We start from the raw sequence: 17,828 nt of genomic DNA, 5'->3' as shown, positions 1-17,828 counted from the left end.
GTGTACTGAACAAGATAATGAAATATACTCACTTTTTCTATCATGTAGTCCAAGGTATACATTTATTAGCACCTCAATAACAAAAACTCCAATCAGTAAAAATGTACCAATCAGTAGGATGTTTCTTTTGTTAAATCAGCTTGCATTCGCCAGAGGGTATCGTGTTCATTAGAACTCGAAGCCATAACCTAAGAAAATGTATACAGTGTTAGTATAAATATCTTGATATTGACACCGAGTAATTTAATTGCGCGTATATATTCATTAATGGCTGGGGGTGATATAAAGTTTAATTTACGAAACCTAGATTTTCCGTATTGTGCTACGGAAGCTTTGTGCAGAATCGGTAAGACGCTGGTTAATTGAGGTTATTCTTAAACCTAGAAACATCTTTTAATTTTATTATTATATTTAAAGAAATACTATGCGGCAAATCCGGGAAACAGATGGATTTACAACTGGATTTAATATCCGAATTCGTGTTCGGGGAAATAGAAAGGCGAAAGAAACGCAACATGACACTAGCGATACAAGAATTGCAATTGATAGAAGTTCTGAGCGACTTTTTCCAAAATCCTGGAGGAATGCCCGCTGTACGGAACGCAATATTTTTATCTCTTTTCCCTGCAGATAGTCCCAGATATAAAATTTTAGGCAATTTAGTATCTTTAGCTATTGCCACCCAAAATAAAGCAATCTTGAACGCAACCGGAATTTGGATGCAACAGTTAGGCTCTACTTCGCCGCAAAGCGTAGGATTAGCAAGGCATGTACTTAACGACTATTTTGTCCTTACGCCAAAATCTATCGACAAGTTGAAGCAGCTTCCTGTTCTTGCATCACATTTCACTGCCAACTTACTGACAGCAATAGGCGAGGTTTATGAGGATAAAGATCCACCTACAGAATTGCTCAGGTTAATAGGGGAATGGATAGATGAAAACCCAGGACTTCTGTTAACTCCTTTAATGGATAATCCTGCTTTACCAACTGGTGGCATTCCTATGACACCGATAACACCCATAGCAGGTTTATTCAGGTAAATTAAACAAGACTCTTATGAAATATACCTTAATACTTAAAGGACCGCATCTCAGCATTGAAACACGAGAAATCTCGGAAGCGGTCGGTTAAGTGTTAAAATGTTCATCTGAATAGTATCTTTTTTTCATCAGGTGGTGTATTTTATCACCTCTACGTGTTAATACCGTAGAAAATGCGGAGAATTCTGAAGAACAAAGAAAACTTTATTCTAAAATTCAACAACTACTAATGGATTCAGTATTAAGATTGAAGAACAGTAGAAACAACAAACATGCTATATCAGCCCAGCACTTCGCAGCTACTACTCGTACTTTGACTACGAGTTTACAGTCTCAAGTAAACGTCAGTTCAACTCTACACGATTTAGCTATGGCACGACTCGCGCAGGCGGTTAGCGCAGCAATGTCCGCAAATTGCATTTATGGTAACAAACGTATGTATCATTATAATTATAAAATATATATATAAAAAATCACAATTGCAATGTGTAATTTTCTGTTTTTGTTACAGAAGAATTATTAGCTCTGTTACAACCTTTATCGTACCAACATTTCTTAATCGAATGGACATTACAAACCTATGCATCTAAAGCTACTTAATTACATTGTATTATGTTAATATTGTATTTTATGTTTGAACTGTACATAATGTATAACAGTATACATGACTGAATCATAGCTGTAAATATAAACAAAATTTTTAAGATCTAATAAATATTTATTTCGTGTTAAAATTGTCAACTTAATTCGTAAATTTTTCACTTAATAAGGATACAAAATTAAAAAGGCCTAAAAGTTCTTTTAGATTTTAAACTTTGTAACCTTTGTTTATCTAATTCGAACTTTTTCCTTAACTCGGCCAAGTCTGCAAACAAAAATATAATAAACCTTAAATGACTGAATTTTGTGCAAGCTAAACACCATGAGGTAAAACTTACTTTGTTTTTTACTCTCACGAATTTGGAAAGTATAAAAGTTAAGCAATTGCTTTTTCTTATTTCTCTGCTCTTCCTTATGTTGTACTTTATTGATAGTAGACTCTTTTCTAGAGAGAGCATATTCTCCTCTCTTCTTCCGTGCACTTACAGTTACCCAACCATCATTATCCTCAGCTTCTTCTTCTATAGCCTTTTCATTTGCTTTTTTCTCAGCTATCTTTTTATCATAATCCAACATATAGTCTTCAATTTCCTTCTTCAGTTTTTCTTCATCACATATTGACTCATTGTATTCCTTACACCACTCTAATTACCAACATAATTAAAGCATATTCTACAAGACTAAATGAAGAAGAATACTGAAAAAACTTACTTGCTAAACCTGTTAAGCAAACATTATCTTTTCTATTTAATGATATCATATGGTTTGCAGGAAGTTCTAATGCCTTTTCTAATGTAGTTTCTTTTTCAAAAACTACATATGCTGTTTTAAACCCTTTTGACGTTACAAAGAAAACATTAGTAACCTTTCCACAAATTTGGCTAAACGCTTTCTGTAATGCTTCAGGTGTAACGTAAGGTGGTACATTTAGAACAAATAATGTTCTTCCTTTCGGATGTTCTGGTAACTGATTTCTAATGGAATGCTCTTTAAGAAACAATTGATGTTTGTCTGTGTTCTTTCTATTAAATTGAATCCATAATGCTAAAAATTGAGTAATCAAATAGATACTTATTTATGAGAATAAATAATCTAATTAAAATAACAAATAAAGTACGACGTAATTACTTTTGAAACCCTTAAGGTTTTGTTTTTCACTCTTCATGATCATATCGTAATTAATAACCCGTCTTTAAGTCAGTAATAACACGTGCGTTAAGTCATACCCATAACCTCATTCAAAACACCAATGAAACGTATATATCAATCAACTATATTTTTGTTCAAACATTATAAATGAATAACTTTTATTCGTAAACAATTTAATAAAACTAAAATATAATATTTATTACAAGGAGAATTGACAGTTAGTCTTCCCTGGTCTTCCCGCCGCGGAAAGAGTGCCGAAGTAGTGGGGGAGCATCCGCAGTTCACCAGAGTCCATAACTGCGAAAAGACCAGTTTTCGTTCTTCGCGCTTCTCCAGTGCGCATCTTCGCCCTGATTGGCGATACTCCCAAACGAAGTGAAAAGCGATTAGCAGAAAGCGCGCTGCGCGCAGCACCTGCGCGTCGCAGTTATGGACTCTGGTGAACTGCGTTGTATACCTAACGCGACCCAATATTTACGTTTACGCGCGAGGATTTGAATTGATATTTAAGTTATTCATACTTTATAATTATATACCAAATTTTATAACATTTAATAGTTAAAAATTATTGTATTTTGTTTCTAAATCATTTTTAATATAAATATTGTCAAAATTAAGACTAGATAAACCTACTTTGCTTGATATCTATACATATGTGTATTCAAACCCACTACTTTGCTATATTTCAATGCTATACAATTGTAAGTAAATGTCAGGGTCATATAACGCACATACTAATACGATATAATACTTCTGGCGCTTCGAAATAATAATTCAAATATTACTGAAACTTCCACAATTTATTATAATTACTAATTTCCTTGGTTTTTAATAAATTATTTATCCAGTTTATATATTAGAACCATAATTTATACCATAAATAAAATCAACGTATAAATTTATACTTATAGAGGCAGGGTAATATTGATCATGAAAAACAGCAGGTAGCAGGTAACATGTAATAGATCTGTAGATATCATTCCAGTTCAAAGAAATTGCCCGATCGTGCGTTAACTATGGTTAACGTATCATTCTTTTTTTGCATTATATTATTGTTTTTATTAACAAATTCAGAAAGCAAAATTCTTCAGGGCCACCTTGTAACACGTGAAGTACTATAAATATTCTTTTCGAACTTTTACACCTATTCTTAAGATATATTACATGTTCTTATATATGTACTCACCCTGCTGCATTAACTATAAATAATAAGCTGAATACGCATTATAAAACTGATTTTTTCAGAACTGGGCATTTTTAGCGAGATTTTGTTTTTTAACGGAACAAGGCACATTTCGGTATGAATTTGAATTAGGAGGTGATGAACAAAATTTGAAATTATTATTATATTATGACGCCCCTGATCAATGGCCAAGTGTTTATCCTTCAAACAAAACATGTATCGAAAAGGAAGCTTTGCTTTGGGACGGAATTGGTCAAATAGTACCATTATCGTTATCAACGTCTGAACAATCCGGATGTGTCCAAGAAGACACAATAACACGATGTTCTAGCTATCGCAGGTTTCGATCATCTCGTCCGAGATGGTGGTTTATTGCTTTAGCAGATTGTTCATCGGAAAGCGGATTAAATGTTTCATATTGGATATCGCTAACAAATGCGCCACATGGCAATTTTTGGAAAGAACACTTCTCAGCAGATGAATTCTGCAAGTAACTTTACCTCGATTTAGAGTAAATTGATATTGTTTAATTGAATCTATTTTCGTTTCAGATATATTACCAGAATTGATAATAATTGCTTGCATTTATATAGTACTTGTCATCCTAAGTTTTTATGCAGCCATGCAATTGCGAGCAAGAAGACTATTACATGTATCTTACAAATTATTCATGGCTTCTTTGCTTTGTCAATTGGTGGGGATTCTATTTGAAATTTATAGTTACATAAATCTTGGATTAAGAGGAACATCAACGAATAATGCTTCTTTGTTGGGTCAACTTTTAGAAGCATGTTCTGATATTTTATATACTTTGCTTATGTTACTACTTGCACTTGGTTTCACAGTGACTAAAAGTGTTTTAAAACCCAAACAAATTCGATGGCTTATATGTTTTATTTGCCTCGTTTCTTTCTGTCAGTTGTCATTATATATTTATCAGTCGGATGTGTTTGATCCTGGATTAGTACTATACATTTATGAATCACCACCAGGTTATGGACTAATAATATTAAAATTGATTGCATGGATTGTATTTTCCGTTTGTTGTTTTAAAACCGTTAGGAAAATGTCAACAAAGCTTCATTTTTACGGTTCATTATTTTCATTGGGATCAACATGGTTTTTGTGCCATCCATTAACGGTATATGTAATAAATATACATTTGATTTAATAACATAGAATCATATTTAAAACCACTTGTAAATAATGTTCTTGTACTTCTGCAAATATATAAAAAATATTTATAATCTTGTAGGTGCTCTGCATCACTTTGTTAGTAGATGAATGGATAAGAGAAAGTGTTGCTAAAGGATGTTCATTGTGGATTGTTTTTCTGGGACATATAATATTTTTATACATCACTAGACCATCTATGGCTAACAAGCGTTTTCCATTTCATATTAGGACATGTCAAGTGATGCCAATTGCTGGTGATGGCCAAGACCATAGTTATGAACCTCGTGTTAGAACAACAGGTTCTGCGTTCACTATATCCCATCTACCTCCACCTACTTTGCAATCTTAATAATAAGCATACTCTAAAATAAGTGATAATATATGTAAGTAAAATGAAATAATGATCCTATTTTTACTGTTATTTTTTAACATTTATAACTAAGAAAGGGCACAGTTAGGTACAGTTAGTCAATAAGGAATTAAATATTAATTTTATACGCTGTACCCATGCCATTATCATCTTATTCTTCTTAGAATAATATTTACAATAATCAACTTACATAATTTTTTATATCACATGTAGGATTTATCTGAGAATTTAAAACCATAATGATTATCAATCACATGAACCATCCAGCCAACCATCTTTCCACCTTTGGTTAACAAGTTTGCAATCAAACAGAGGTTTCCCAAGCCTTTTGTTTACCCCGTTATGAATGTTACAAAGCCATTGACTTAACTTTTCCTGCGAATCTGTTTGAGGTGGATACTGTTTTATTTGCTCTTGTAAATCTTCTGCACATACATAGCATGGATAAAACTTAGAAAATATTTTAAAAAATGTTTTCATATCTGATTTCTGTTCATCACTTGGATTATCAGGATAATATGCTGCCATGGTATGTAGAAATGACCATGTTCTTGAACCTAATTCGTCCTTATCCAATGGGCATTCACGCCTAGTATTATTTACAGCTTGATCTTTCTTTTTACTTTCCTCAGATTCCTGATGTAAATGAAATATGTAAAAATACATTAATTTGAATTCTTTAAAAGAACTTCCTACCTATTTTTTGGAAGTTACTTAATATTTACTATAAGGCGTACAACCAATGTGTGTAATAGTTTATACAATGATGCAATACTTTTTAACATGTACAATACTGTTGTACTTTTATTCTTATATATCATGTACTTACAAAAATAAAAGTTTATACAGTATATCCCTACCTTTGTGGAGTCAAAAGTTTTCTTTTGACTTTTTGCCCATGTCTTAAAGTCTGTACATGCACGACAAGGTTTCTCGTGAGACATTCTGTTATCATAAACACTGTATTCATTCGTAAGAACCTTTAAGAACTGTTATATATAAGTAATAATGAGTCCACGTGGATTGTAACCTGTTTTGCAATATTATAATTTGCCAATATATGTATAAATATTATGCATTGTATCAAATTTGTATCGGGTAAGAATTATTTATTGGATCAGTTGTGTTACAGAAATTCGCTATCCTTTTCCTTCATATACCAAGCAATTTTTCTTTGAATACGTATCAATACGTAAAACCAGATATTCATCACAAACCTTTTAGAAAACGATACTGTCAGCGTTATCTAGCAGTGAACAGAGGAAGGACGATATATATAAAAATGTCAGTCCAATTGATACAGTAGGATGTGACACTAAAATGGTAACGAGCTTTCACATGGGCTTTTGGTCTCACCGTTCTAGAGACCCCAAGAATAAAAAAAAAACAAGTAGTTTACATTATATTTCGTCAATGATGATATTCGTATTTTCGTATGCATTAGAATTAATAATATGACTTAAATAACGGTATTAACATATATTTAGTCTTTCAAAAGTAAAACGGAAACTGAAAAGCGCCTTGGTACCGGCATTTTATTTGCCGCCAGGTACAGCCGGCGGTATCGTTTCAAAACTTCAAAACTCTTTAAAAATGAGAAATATATAAAACTAAAACTTCCTCGCTTTTCTGATTCTTAAATTTTCTAATTTATTATAATATGATATTTTTTCTTTAACATTGTACATGTGTAGTTGTTTTAATCAGATAACACTTGAAGTTATTGATCAAATATAGAAGCTCGGAAAGCATGCGCACTTTACTTACTCACGGATTATAAGAGAATGTTGTCCTCTAACGTTATACAAATTTGTATTAATCTTTTTACGATCCTGTATTGCGTGGCTGGTGAAATTTTATTGAACAAAAATGAAAAACGCGCCAGCTTTAGAAACAATTATCAAATGTGTTTCGAGAGTTTCAATGTCCTCGAAAATAAAATTATTCGAACTCAGGAATCTCAGGACATGGGTGCTAAGTACTTGAAAGAAATGGATGTTAATTCCAGAAGCGAATGCTTACGATTTTGTTGCGATACAAAAAACTGTGACGTGTTTATTTTCGAAGAAAAGGTATACCCATTTTTCTTTTAAGCATTAATTATAAATGCAATATTCAGACCGTAATTTCCTAATTATCTGTATTCTACTTATGATACATTAATTGCATCTCCATTTAGAAACCTGGAAGTTGTTACCTTTTCCAATGTGGGCCATCGCATGATTTCAAATGTAAATTTACCAATCATGCTAATTACAGTAGTGCAATACACACCAATTACAACAGTCAAGGTAATGCACAACTTGAACAAGAGATTCGAATTTCTCAACAAGAACACGAATTGAAATCCCTCAGGTGAGCATGCATATACAATATTTTTAATCATTCAGTAAAAAATGATAACATTATTTATACCACAGAAAATTAGGGAACATAGCACCAGCAGAATATTCATTCACAGAACCCCCTATCAAATTAATTGCAACTTTAGCACCAAAGCTATCGTTAACAACAACTCCACCTATTAAGCAAGGTATTTAAAAATTGAAACAATGTCCTAAAAAACATCAGATGTCTATTAATATATTGTATATATTAGGTTGCAGGCCTAATCAATACAAATGCCGATCTTCTGGAGAATGTATAGCAGTATATAATGTATGCGATGGCATTCCACAATGTGCAGATGAATCTGATGAAGCAGCAGACGAATGTCCTACAGAGAAACCAACGATTTCTCCTATAATTCAAGGACCCCAACCACCTCCACCACCTTTACCTATTGACAACATAAAATATCAACAAATGGTTGATCAACAAAAATTTCCTGTTCCTCAATATGCCCATCCAGAAGTTAATTCTTGGATGTTACCTAATTCAGACCAACAAATGATTCCAAGACCCATTTCATACCCAGCGCAGCAAATGGAAATACTTCCAATACATAAAGGTTACAGTGCCCCAGGATACCAATGGAATCTTCAACCTATCTACGATCAAAACAAGGACATATATAATCCTATTAATTCTTTTCATGAACAGAGCAACTTGAATCGTTATGAACGTAGGTAGCATATTTAAAAACGACACTAATTTATATCATATAATAATCTGTTGAATTCCTTGTTTCTAGATCAACCACATAGTTTTAATCATAAGGGGTCAAGTGTTATAGGAGAAAAAGAGACAGATGGGTAAGATTTTTAAATACAGGAAAACGCTAAGTATTAAAAATGTTAAAGTAGTTCAACTTCAAAATTTCTTAAATGTTTTGTTAGGGGTGCGTATTTAGATGAAAGACATCCATACATCTCACATTTTGGATCAAATAGAGGACCATGGCAAAATACACAAATTTTTCCATCTCCGTCCCCAATACCGAACTTGCCGCCAAAGCAAATTGATGAAATAGAAAATAACGTCGCGAGTACAGTAGCACCTCCTTGCGATGTAAGTTTATTTTTACTTCATAAATTTCCTTTATACAATGGAGCTGTTATTGCAGATATCGAATGAGCAAAGATACATATCAAAGAGCAAGGAAGTGAAAAAGACTACTCAGCAAGGAGAGAAGCATGTTGCCCATGAAAAAGAAATTGATCAAAATAGCGCTAAAGAAAATACATTAAAAATGGAAACACCAAAATTAAATCATGCAAACGGAAAGGAGCCAAAAGGTACAATGATGAACAATATTTTCCTGAAAATATTTTTCACCAATTATGTTACTTATATATTTCTTTTATATAGAACATAAAAGTGTAATAGTTATCAAAGACCACAGCAGAGAGCATGGTAGGAATACTATAATAGCGGATCATTTGAAGCAACCCAACGAAATCGAGGTTTTAAAACCCAGAGGAGCTGTTATATCATTAGCTTTAGGACTTACGATAACAGCAATTACAGCTACATTGATAGCTTGCCGTTTAAGAGTTGTTCGAAGACGCGGAAGACGACATGGACCATACGCCCATGACGCGGATTATTTAGTAAACGGAATGTATCTTTAAGTAAGTACGAATTTCTTTAATCCAGAAGAGTTTGGTCATATTTTCATACAACTTGAAATAATAAAGAATGTTATATTTTAATCATCTTATTTCAACATTAAACGAAAAATGTATGTTTAAAACGTATCGATAAATTTTATGTAAGCATATAATTGTATTAAACTTATTTATGGTTTAAGACAAGTAAGAGTTACCAATTTGTAACAAAACTATATTTATATATCATTTTTACAACCATATAATACATATAGGTCTGTGTAATTATTGATAATAGAATAATTTTCAAGATTGTAATAATTAACTATACTATAAAATTGTTGTTTTTTTACCTGGATTGTATCAAAAATTAGATACGAAGAATTTTCTAATATGTCCTAATTTATAACAGCATAATTACATGAGAAACGATACTCAGTTTATGTGAATATATGTTTTTAGATGAATACGTATGATGTATATACACGAATCTGACTGATCTATATAATTCAGGATAAATATAGATATAAAATTGTTGTACAGTGGAATCTGTATCCATCGTTCTTGAAAGGATCTATCAACCTAATCGATGAATGGGGGAAAATCATAGATACGGGAATGTACAACGACGGAAATGGATGGAATAAACGATACATAAGGGGAAACGATTATTCGAGAAACGATCGATCAAGATTTCACTGTATTATTACAATCGTGTTATGTGCGTAAGCATTTTTATGCTGAATATAGTATTGTTTCTAAAGACACAGTATTTTCAATTCAACCAAACCCAATAATTCTTGTAAAATGTTAATGAATTAATGGAAGCATTTAAATTATCAACCTCTTGAATAATGAGTTTTTATTTTAAATTATTATTACCTTTTGTTCAAACAGTCTTATTTTTGTTTTGTTTTTTATTGGAAAATATAGTAAAGTAAAAATAAAAATAATTTCAAGTACTGGTTTATATCATTACGTAACAATAACAAAAAAAATCGAGATGTTTATAAATGAAACTGCGTATTTGTTCAAAATGAAATAAAAATATTGTTTATTTTATAACTACTGTCTGCCAGTAGCTGCTGCAAATTGCTGTGCCTGTATAAATTCGGGGTAATCAATGTACCCGTCATTATTAGTATCATCCATAGAAAGAATTGGATCTATTAAAGTAACCAACTCATCATCTTTGAATAATTTCTCGCGTACTTCTTTGTTACCTTGTTCTAAATACAAGGAAGTAGTTATATTCATGCTTTTTCAAGTACTTAATGCTAAATCTTGAATAACAGGAGATTGGTTAATACATACCATGCCAATGAATCAAGGATTTTATAAGTTCACAACCATCTAACTTATTATTATTGTCTGCATCGTGCATCTTGAAATAATGAAACTGTAATTCTTGCTCTGTCATTTTACTAGTATCCATTGGAACTTCCATATGTTCTGCAATATGACTGTACAAACAAGAAAATAATTAATAAACAATTTTAAACATTCAGCATTAATGCATTTAACTTTCTAGAACATACGCTTTTTCATTAACTATATTGGCAGCATTAAGTATAGGTTGAGAATGATCATGATGATGTCCTGATTGAACTGATACTTGAGGAGGTTGCATATGTTGTTGTTGTTGTTGCTGCTGCTGCTGCTGCTGCTGTTGCTGATGATGATGTTGTTGTTGTTGAACTGGGACTTGATGCATAGGTACTTGTCCTGGTACTTGTTGATACTTTGTAGATTATAACATAAATATTTATGAACAATGTAATACATTCAGTGTTAATAGGTATAACAATAATAAATTTCTTATAACATTGTGGAACTACCTGTTGTTGTGGAACTTGTTGTGGTACTTGTTGTGGTATTTGCTGATGTACTTGTTGAACAGGCTAAAACAAAGTGAATACATACTAATCTATGAATGAAACTATCATTGAAATTATGTATTCCATGAATTTTAGGGATATCATTTTCATATTCCTTGATAATAATTACAAACAAGTTAAAAAACTTTACATTATGACCTAATGTAATAGCAACCATATGGTTGATTATCTTCAAGAGAAAACATACTTGTTGATAATGTTGAGGTGATACACCAGGCGGAACTCTTTGTACCTGAGCATTTACATATTTACAACTAAATGATCCAATTACAAATACCCAGAAAGTCCAATTCATTTTGAAATATTCTGTAATAAATACACATATATAATTACAAATTTGAAATAGATGAACAATACATTTGTATTATTCTTTCTGATACTGTGTTACATTTCTAATTATGAAAACAACAATATTTAAACACAACATACCTTGTTTATGTTAAGGGATATACACAAAAACTGACAATGTATTCATTGGTAAGACTGAATAGCAAGTTGTATATTTGAGGTTATGTCACAAAAAATCATGTAGACTGACGTGGACAGGCATTGCAAATTGCAAGCATTGCTTTGAGAGGTATTTCAAACTAGAGGGTCAACAATCACATGAATTGTAAACAAAGCAATTACTAAATTTTCATAAATCTGACTGTATAAGAATAAAAATTTGAACTAAAAGCATTTAATATGATTCCATTAATTCATATAGAAATAGTTTTATAAGTTAAAAATAAGTTTAGAGGCCAAATTTTACTTAGCAACTTAAGAAACCCTAGATGAGAAACATTCAGCCAAAAAATATGTAAAATGCATTATATAACTGTAGAGTATAAAGCAATTATTAAATTCAAGTAATATATTATTATTGTATAAGTATACTCTTTATTGATATATCCTTGAAATATATCCTAACATTCATTTTAATTTTTTGAATGCCTAGGGTAAATATTCGGAACCTTATGTGTGAGTCCTTTTTCATTTTTAATTAAAATTGAGTAAATATAAATGTCACTTTATACATGACTCATAACATAGATTTTTCAAGTAACGCGTTGAATATTTTTTTTATAGTTTAATAACAAATAAATAATATCGAGATTCTTATCAATGACTTTAACCCGCCGTTGTAAAGTTCATGTTTTTACAATGGCGGAAATATGCTACTAAACCATATCGTTGATGCGACTTTACTGTTTTGAAAAGGTATTAATATTAATTTGTTGCTATATTGTAGCAAAGAAAAATACATTATTAATAAGTTATTTCTAAATTTAAAGGATTAGAAAAATCTAATCGCGTTGAGAGGTAAACTTCGAACCTGTACACTTTGTTGACCTGAATTTAATTTTCTAAATCACGAAATCATGAAATTTATTTCATTGATATTATTTTTTTGGAACTTTTAGAAAATTGAATAATAAATGGAAAAATGCCTCAGATACCAAAACATAGGAAAATTAAAAGAGTTACAGTGCTCACTAAAAAGACACAGTTTCTAAGAAATTATCTAAAACTTAAATCTTATAATCCATGTAAGTTCTAAACAAATTTAATTAAATTAGTGCTATAAATATCATGTAGTTTGAAAGTACTAAAATAAAATTTGTATTTTACAGTGTGTGAAAAATTAAGAAGTAATAATTACTCATTAGCAAAAGCATTATCTAAAGAAAAGGAAAAGACTCAGTTATTGTTTTCTCAAAATGTTGCTTTGGTTGCTGAGGTACAAGATTTAGGTTCAGCATGTAGCAAAAGCAGTGTAAGTTTACTTTATATAAAGAATAATGATCATATTACATAATGTATGAAAATATATGTTTTAGGCTGTAATATCAAATGTTTTAAAAAATGCTAAAGACATGCTTACAATGATAGTAACAATGACTGGTTACTTAACAAATACCATTTCAACGTGTCAAGAATTTGTAGCATCTTCTCCTGCAAATTTACGAATGTCTTCTAATTCTACTGGAAGTAAGATATATTACATATTGTTTTGCATATTCATTTGCTTATTCTTAAATATTACTTTTAACAGCAGCAAGTATTTTAGGAGATGGAAGTAGAAGATTATCCCCAAAAGCTCCAACTAAAGGAGTTGTGAAGCCTATGGTGAGCGGTCACACCATTACAAAACCTACCATTAATTTAAGTAGGGTAAATATGCAACATATTAATAATTCCTCAAGCTTAAGTATAATACAAGAAGTAACATCACCCCCTGGAAATCGAGAATCAAACAGCCCAAGGTCTTCTGGTCATGTAACTATGAGGCAACATAGAAATGTATATATTTTATTAAAATATGGAAGTTATTATATTTGGAACATTAGATGTTATATCTAAATCGATTAAACGTTATAGGAAGACGCCCGCGTATATCGAATGCCTGAAAGATTAAAGGTTGCTTCACCAAGACTTAGTGGTATGATATTTCACTTTTATTAATGTAATTATGAACGTAATGCAAACTAGTTCCATATCGTAACACGAATTTACAGATGAAAGCGAGCGACGATTAAGTAAAAGAAGTAACAGACGTTCTGGAAGAATATCTGGAAGACTATCAGGAAGCCTTTCGAAATCGAGAAAATTATCAGTGGGTAATAGTACTCCTAACAGTATTCGCACTCGTAACAGCATCGAAAATTTCGAAAATATAGGAAATCCTAGAGTAAAACTTAACGATGTATCAAAGTTATTGCAAAATTCTCAAAGTATTAACATTCGAATGGTTTGTGTCAATAAATCTTCATTTCTTTAAATGCAATTAATGAAAGCTTAATCAAATTCACTTTCGCATTAACTGAATTTATTTACTCTATAGTTGACGGAGAATCGAAATAGTGAAAGAAATGAAACTTTAGAGAATAATGTCAGTGTAAATCTAGAAGATTCTCAAACAAACAGCGAAACACCAGAATCGTCACCTGATAATTCAAAAAATAATAGTAATAAAACTATTGGAAACGAAAATGAGGAAATTGGTAAAAACAAAGATGGTACTTCAAAGACGCAAGAAAATATTAGTAGAACACTAATTACATCGAATTTAGAGGATCCTCTCGAAGGACCAAGTTGGTTATATAATAATTCTTCTTCCGTGCCTTCAATCAAGTATAACATACAACATACGTTTCATTCGTTTGGAAATAAAGACAAAAAGACTGACGAAGTAAATATTTCTAATAATGATAGTATGGATACAACTTTAAAAGCAACTGAATTAAGTGATCCCTCGGATAATGAAAACAGTATGCAGGAAACTTCGCGGTTATCAATAACGAACAAACGGGAAAGGTATAATTTAAAAAAAGATAAAGAAATAAATAATAGAAATGAATACCAAGTTGTTCAACGGAATATAAACAACGATACTTTTGATAATACAATTTCGACTGATTTAACGTTTACAAACGAGGACGAATATAAAGTAGAAAATGAAGCCGCAGAAAATTTTTCAAATTTTGTTACGCAAAGGCGAGTTTGTTTAAGAGACGAGGATGAAGATGATTTTACTTTAATGTACATGCGACAACCGAACATGAATTTTGATATAAGCGATTTAAAATTACCAGTTTTAGAACAATCTGCACTGAAGCCAATTGTTCTGGTTGAACCAGAACCGGAAATAACCACTAGTATTAAGCTAATACCTCAAATTGGTCCTCTTCCATCTGCTTCAAACGATAGTTTAAACGAATCTATATTTGATCGATCAACAGTAAAACTGCCGGTATTGAATGACAATGAGAATAAAAAAAAAAAGATAATGAAAGTCAAGAATCGAACTTCAAGGGAGTCTTCTGAATTTGTTGAAAGTACACCACCAGGTGACGGGAAGAGTACTAGAAAGAAAACAAATAAATCCGTGAATAAAGATCCAAGTGCCGCTAAAGTAGTGTTACAAAAATTGAACGAGTACGATGTTAAATCTAGAACACCTTCTCCTGAGGTATCACTTTCTCAAGATTCTACTAAATCTTTGTAAGTATGGAGCAACTGTTATGACATCTAATGTCATTTATTATCCACATTCAATTATGATTATTTTATTTATAGAAGTCCCTATTCGAGAATGGAGAACTCGAGTGATTCAGAAAACAGTAATACAAGTATAAATAGTATGTATGCATTGAATCGTCCTAGACGAAAAAGAGCTCCGACTGTTTTTCATGAACCAAATTTAAAAGCGTGAGTAGTTTATTTTCTGTTTAATTACAGCTATAACTTAATTTAATGAATTATAACCGATACATTGTTTCTTAGGAAATTACGAAGGAATTAATGTACCATGAATGATGATTAAAGATATGTTATGTGTTTTTGAAACACATTTCATAATGTACATAAAGTGTCAATTCATGTGACAAATAAATACATCCGCAAGAACACAGGAATTAAAACAATTTAATTCTGGGAATATAATCATAATATAAATTACATTTGTTTTATAAAGTGTTCCGCTTCCATTGTTGCGCACATTTTTGTTATATTCACTGTTAATTATTTACAGGAGATCGACATGTCTTAATATGATCATCGTTCTAATAATTTGGCTTCCTTTAGTAGTATCGTTCGTATATTGTACTTTTTGTATCCTTAACTAATGTTATAACGAATAAATACAAATTTGTAAACCTTTAATATCTCTTTAATGGTATATCGTATTTTTCATTTAATTGAGAAAAAAGCGCAGTTCTTTAGGCGTTTGATAATAATTTGAAGAATGATTTGAAAATGATCGATCTTTGCTATTGCACTCAGAGAGGTCGCTTCAGTGCATAAATAAAAAAAGGTTAGGTCTCAAGCAAGAGGTGTTATGTATAATGGATTTAACCTTCTCTATCCCCGGCTGACATGCCTATAGTATGGCCAGCGTAGAGGCGGAAATTAATTATGTTTGTTCAATTTCAAGATGAAAAAAAGTAGCTGGCATCGCTTCGCCCACACGAGCAAACAATTAATGCCTGATTTTACCTGATAGTTCATCAGTTTAATGAAATTTCTAACTGCGAGGGTGGGGCGATCATCCCCATTTACTCCCACTTTCTGAATTTACCCCTGAATGAAGCTAGTAATGACGAAAAGAAAAGAAATAATGCTTCTCAGTTGCAGAATAATTGGAAACTACATTATTTCTGAGAAAATTAATTGAATAGCTACCTGATATCAATTCTAAGGCGTGGGTGTACATACGCGGAACTTTCTGTAACTAAAAGTCTAAACTTGAGGTCAACGCTTAATTTGCATAACAAATATACGTGTATTATGAAGTTGTTTTCGTGTTCGTTGTTTCGTATTGCTGATCCTATGACGTTCCAAGAAATAAAGAAAGAAAAGAGTGTCTGAAAGTAAATCTATAATAATCCTGGCGATGTATAGTACGAAATAAATACATCCTACGATACAACGGGAACGAATAATTTATACTACAATATAAAATGTAATAAATCTCTTTTATTATGGGAAGTAAGACCATGAATCATACTAATCTTGATGTTTTTGGTACCAGGAAACTTTATCACTTCGTAAACAAATTACCTGAAGAAGGTTAATGACACCCCGAAGGAAGTAAACATTTTACCTGCTCGAAGGGGTAGTTACCAAACCTTATAATCGTACAAGTAGTACCTACTTCGATGGTTTCTACTACTTCTGAAATACGTTGATTTTAATTATTAAAAAACATAGGGCCCAATTTTAATTAATAAAAATCGTCGAACTCTAGTTATAGAATTCCAATGAATTAACATTAATTAAGATTGCGGAACAGTTTTGCTTGAGATACGACTAGTCAATTACAAGCATTATGCAGTGAATGCAAGATAACGCGAAACAATCGTGATTGGTGTATTGACTTATAGCTCGTCGATACGAGTTTATGTAATGGATGTGTGTATTAGCGTATTCGTTCATGCGAGCATCATTACAGTATATAGTTAGAATCTTAAAGCGTAAAGCAATAGAATCACTCCAATAAACCTCGATATCTTTTACAAGCTCTCTTACTTTCGTTTCGTGGAAAGCATTGCGTCGCTAAAAAAAAAAAGAGAAGAAAAAAATAAAGAGAACGAAACGTTAAAACAGTCTGCAACTATCAACAGTTGTTGAATACGAAATACGAAACGAGCTGGTATCGTAACACGCGCTGCGAGAACGTGAAAAACACCCACTAGCGTGGGAGTGGAATAGTAAACTTAAAAAAAAAAGCTTCTGTACTAGCTGAACTCGTTGCGATTTAGAATGCATACTAACTCCACGAAGTAGCACATATGAACGATAGTTTAGCCAGCTGTTGTTCAATAGCGCTCGTATTATTTATGCAACATTATAGAGCACCGTTATTATCGAGGCTCGAAAATAACGCGAATTTCAACAAGTAAAAGTTGTGTCTTTAACGCGCGTACCGGGTGTTCA

At 31.7% G+C, this 17,828-nt stretch overlaps 7 protein-coding genes across 12 annotated transcripts; 4 read left to right on the top strand and 3 right to left on the bottom strand.

The window, feature by feature from the left end:
* Positions 1-62: 62 nt before the first annotated feature.
* Positions 63-1,695, top strand: LOC117604562 (integrator complex subunit 15). Of its 2 annotated transcripts, none has more exons than XM_034324790.2 (4): positions 63-346; positions 418-1,039; positions 1,176-1,477; positions 1,558-1,663. In XM_034324790.2, the coding sequence occupies exons 1-4, from the start codon at positions 268-270 to the stop codon at positions 1,641-1,643; spliced, it is 1,089 nt and encodes a 362-aa protein (XP_034180681.1). In that variant the 5' UTR covers positions 63-267; the 3' UTR covers positions 1,644-1,663. The 2 variants fall into 2 exon arrangements, with proteins under 2 accessions (XP_034180681.1, XP_034180671.1); XM_034324780.2 differs by having other exon boundaries at positions 70-346; positions 1,555-1,695.
* On the bottom strand, positions 1,675-3,040 carry LOC117604573 (ribosomal RNA-processing protein 7 homolog A). Its single transcript, XM_034324815.2, has 4 exons — positions 2,772-3,040; positions 2,355-2,687; positions 1,982-2,287; positions 1,675-1,908 (listed from the first exon to the last, which is right to left on the bottom strand). Exons 1-4 carry the CDS (start codon positions 2,812-2,814, stop codon positions 1,823-1,825), a joined length of 768 nt encoding a protein of 255 aa, XP_034180706.2. The 5' UTR covers positions 2,815-3,040; the 3' UTR covers positions 1,675-1,822.
* A 747-nt stretch (positions 3,041-3,787) lies between these two features.
* On the top strand, positions 3,788-5,500 carry LOC117604492 (transmembrane protein 145). The gene is made up of 4 exons (XM_034324598.2): positions 3,788-3,904; positions 4,038-4,461; positions 4,527-5,116; positions 5,231-5,500. Exons 1-4 carry the CDS (start codon positions 3,809-3,811, stop codon positions 5,498-5,500), a joined length of 1,380 nt encoding a protein of 459 aa, XP_034180489.2. The 5' UTR covers positions 3,788-3,808.
* Positions 5,501-5,767: 267 nt separating this feature from the next.
* Positions 5,768-6,522, bottom strand: Alr (Evr1_Alr domain-containing protein Alr). The gene is made up of 2 exons (XM_034324918.2): positions 6,382-6,522; positions 5,768-6,157 (listed from the first exon to the last, which is right to left on the bottom strand). The coding sequence occupies exons 1-2, from the start codon at positions 6,463-6,465 to the stop codon at positions 5,768-5,770; spliced, it is 474 nt and encodes a 157-aa protein (XP_034180809.2). The 5' UTR covers positions 6,466-6,522.
* Positions 6,523-7,269: 747 nt separating this feature from the next.
* LOC117604466 (uncharacterized) lies at positions 7,270-9,713 on the top strand. The gene is made up of 8 exons (XM_034324553.2): positions 7,270-7,593; positions 7,701-7,876; positions 7,942-8,054; positions 8,121-8,585; positions 8,655-8,715; positions 8,800-8,971; positions 9,027-9,198; positions 9,272-9,713. The coding sequence occupies exons 1-8, from the start codon at positions 7,306-7,308 to the stop codon at positions 9,532-9,534; spliced, it is 1,710 nt and encodes a 569-aa protein (XP_034180444.2). The 5' UTR covers positions 7,270-7,305; the 3' UTR covers positions 9,535-9,713.
* A 718-nt stretch (positions 9,714-10,431) lies between these two features.
* Positions 10,432-12,112, bottom strand: LOC117604593 (uncharacterized). Its single transcript, XM_034324856.2, has 6 exons — positions 11,838-12,112; positions 11,596-11,714; positions 11,349-11,411; positions 11,049-11,251; positions 10,825-10,973; positions 10,432-10,739 (listed from the first exon to the last, which is right to left on the bottom strand). The coding sequence occupies exons 2-6, from the start codon at positions 11,701-11,703 to the stop codon at positions 10,576-10,578; spliced, it is 687 nt and encodes a 228-aa protein (XP_034180747.2). The 5' UTR covers positions 11,704-11,714; positions 11,838-12,112; the 3' UTR covers positions 10,432-10,575.
* A 328-nt stretch (positions 12,113-12,440) lies between these two features.
* LOC117604420 (uncharacterized) lies at positions 12,441-16,055 on the top strand. 5 transcript variants are annotated; one of them, XM_034324485.2, is made up of 11 exons: positions 12,441-12,611; positions 12,686-12,713; positions 12,815-12,940; positions 13,025-13,167; positions 13,232-13,382; positions 13,447-13,694; positions 13,773-13,833; positions 13,910-14,007; positions 14,236-15,395; positions 15,471-15,602; positions 15,678-16,055. In XM_034324485.2, the coding sequence occupies exons 3-11, from the start codon at positions 12,838-12,840 to the stop codon at positions 15,694-15,696; spliced, it is 2,115 nt and encodes a 704-aa protein (XP_034180376.2). In that variant the 5' UTR covers positions 12,441-12,611; positions 12,686-12,713; positions 12,815-12,837; the 3' UTR covers positions 15,697-16,055. The 5 variants fall into 5 exon arrangements, with proteins under 5 accessions (XP_034180376.2, XP_034180359.2, XP_034180341.2 ...); XM_034324468.2 differs by having other exon boundaries at positions 12,443-12,611; positions 13,450-13,694; positions 13,910-14,142; XM_034324450.2 differs by having other exon boundaries at positions 12,444-12,611; positions 13,910-14,142.
* Positions 16,056-17,828: the final 1,773 nt, after the last annotated feature.

The sequence above is a fragment of the Osmia lignaria genome, chromosome 9 (genome assembly GCF_051020975.1).
Source record: "Osmia lignaria lignaria isolate PbOS001 chromosome 9, iyOsmLign1, whole genome shotgun sequence".
Classification (NCBI taxonomy): Eukaryota; Metazoa; Arthropoda; class Insecta; order Hymenoptera; family Megachilidae; genus Osmia; species Osmia lignaria.
Note: the sequence above shows the minus strand (reverse complement) of the source record. Positions and strands in the feature narration are given on the sequence as shown.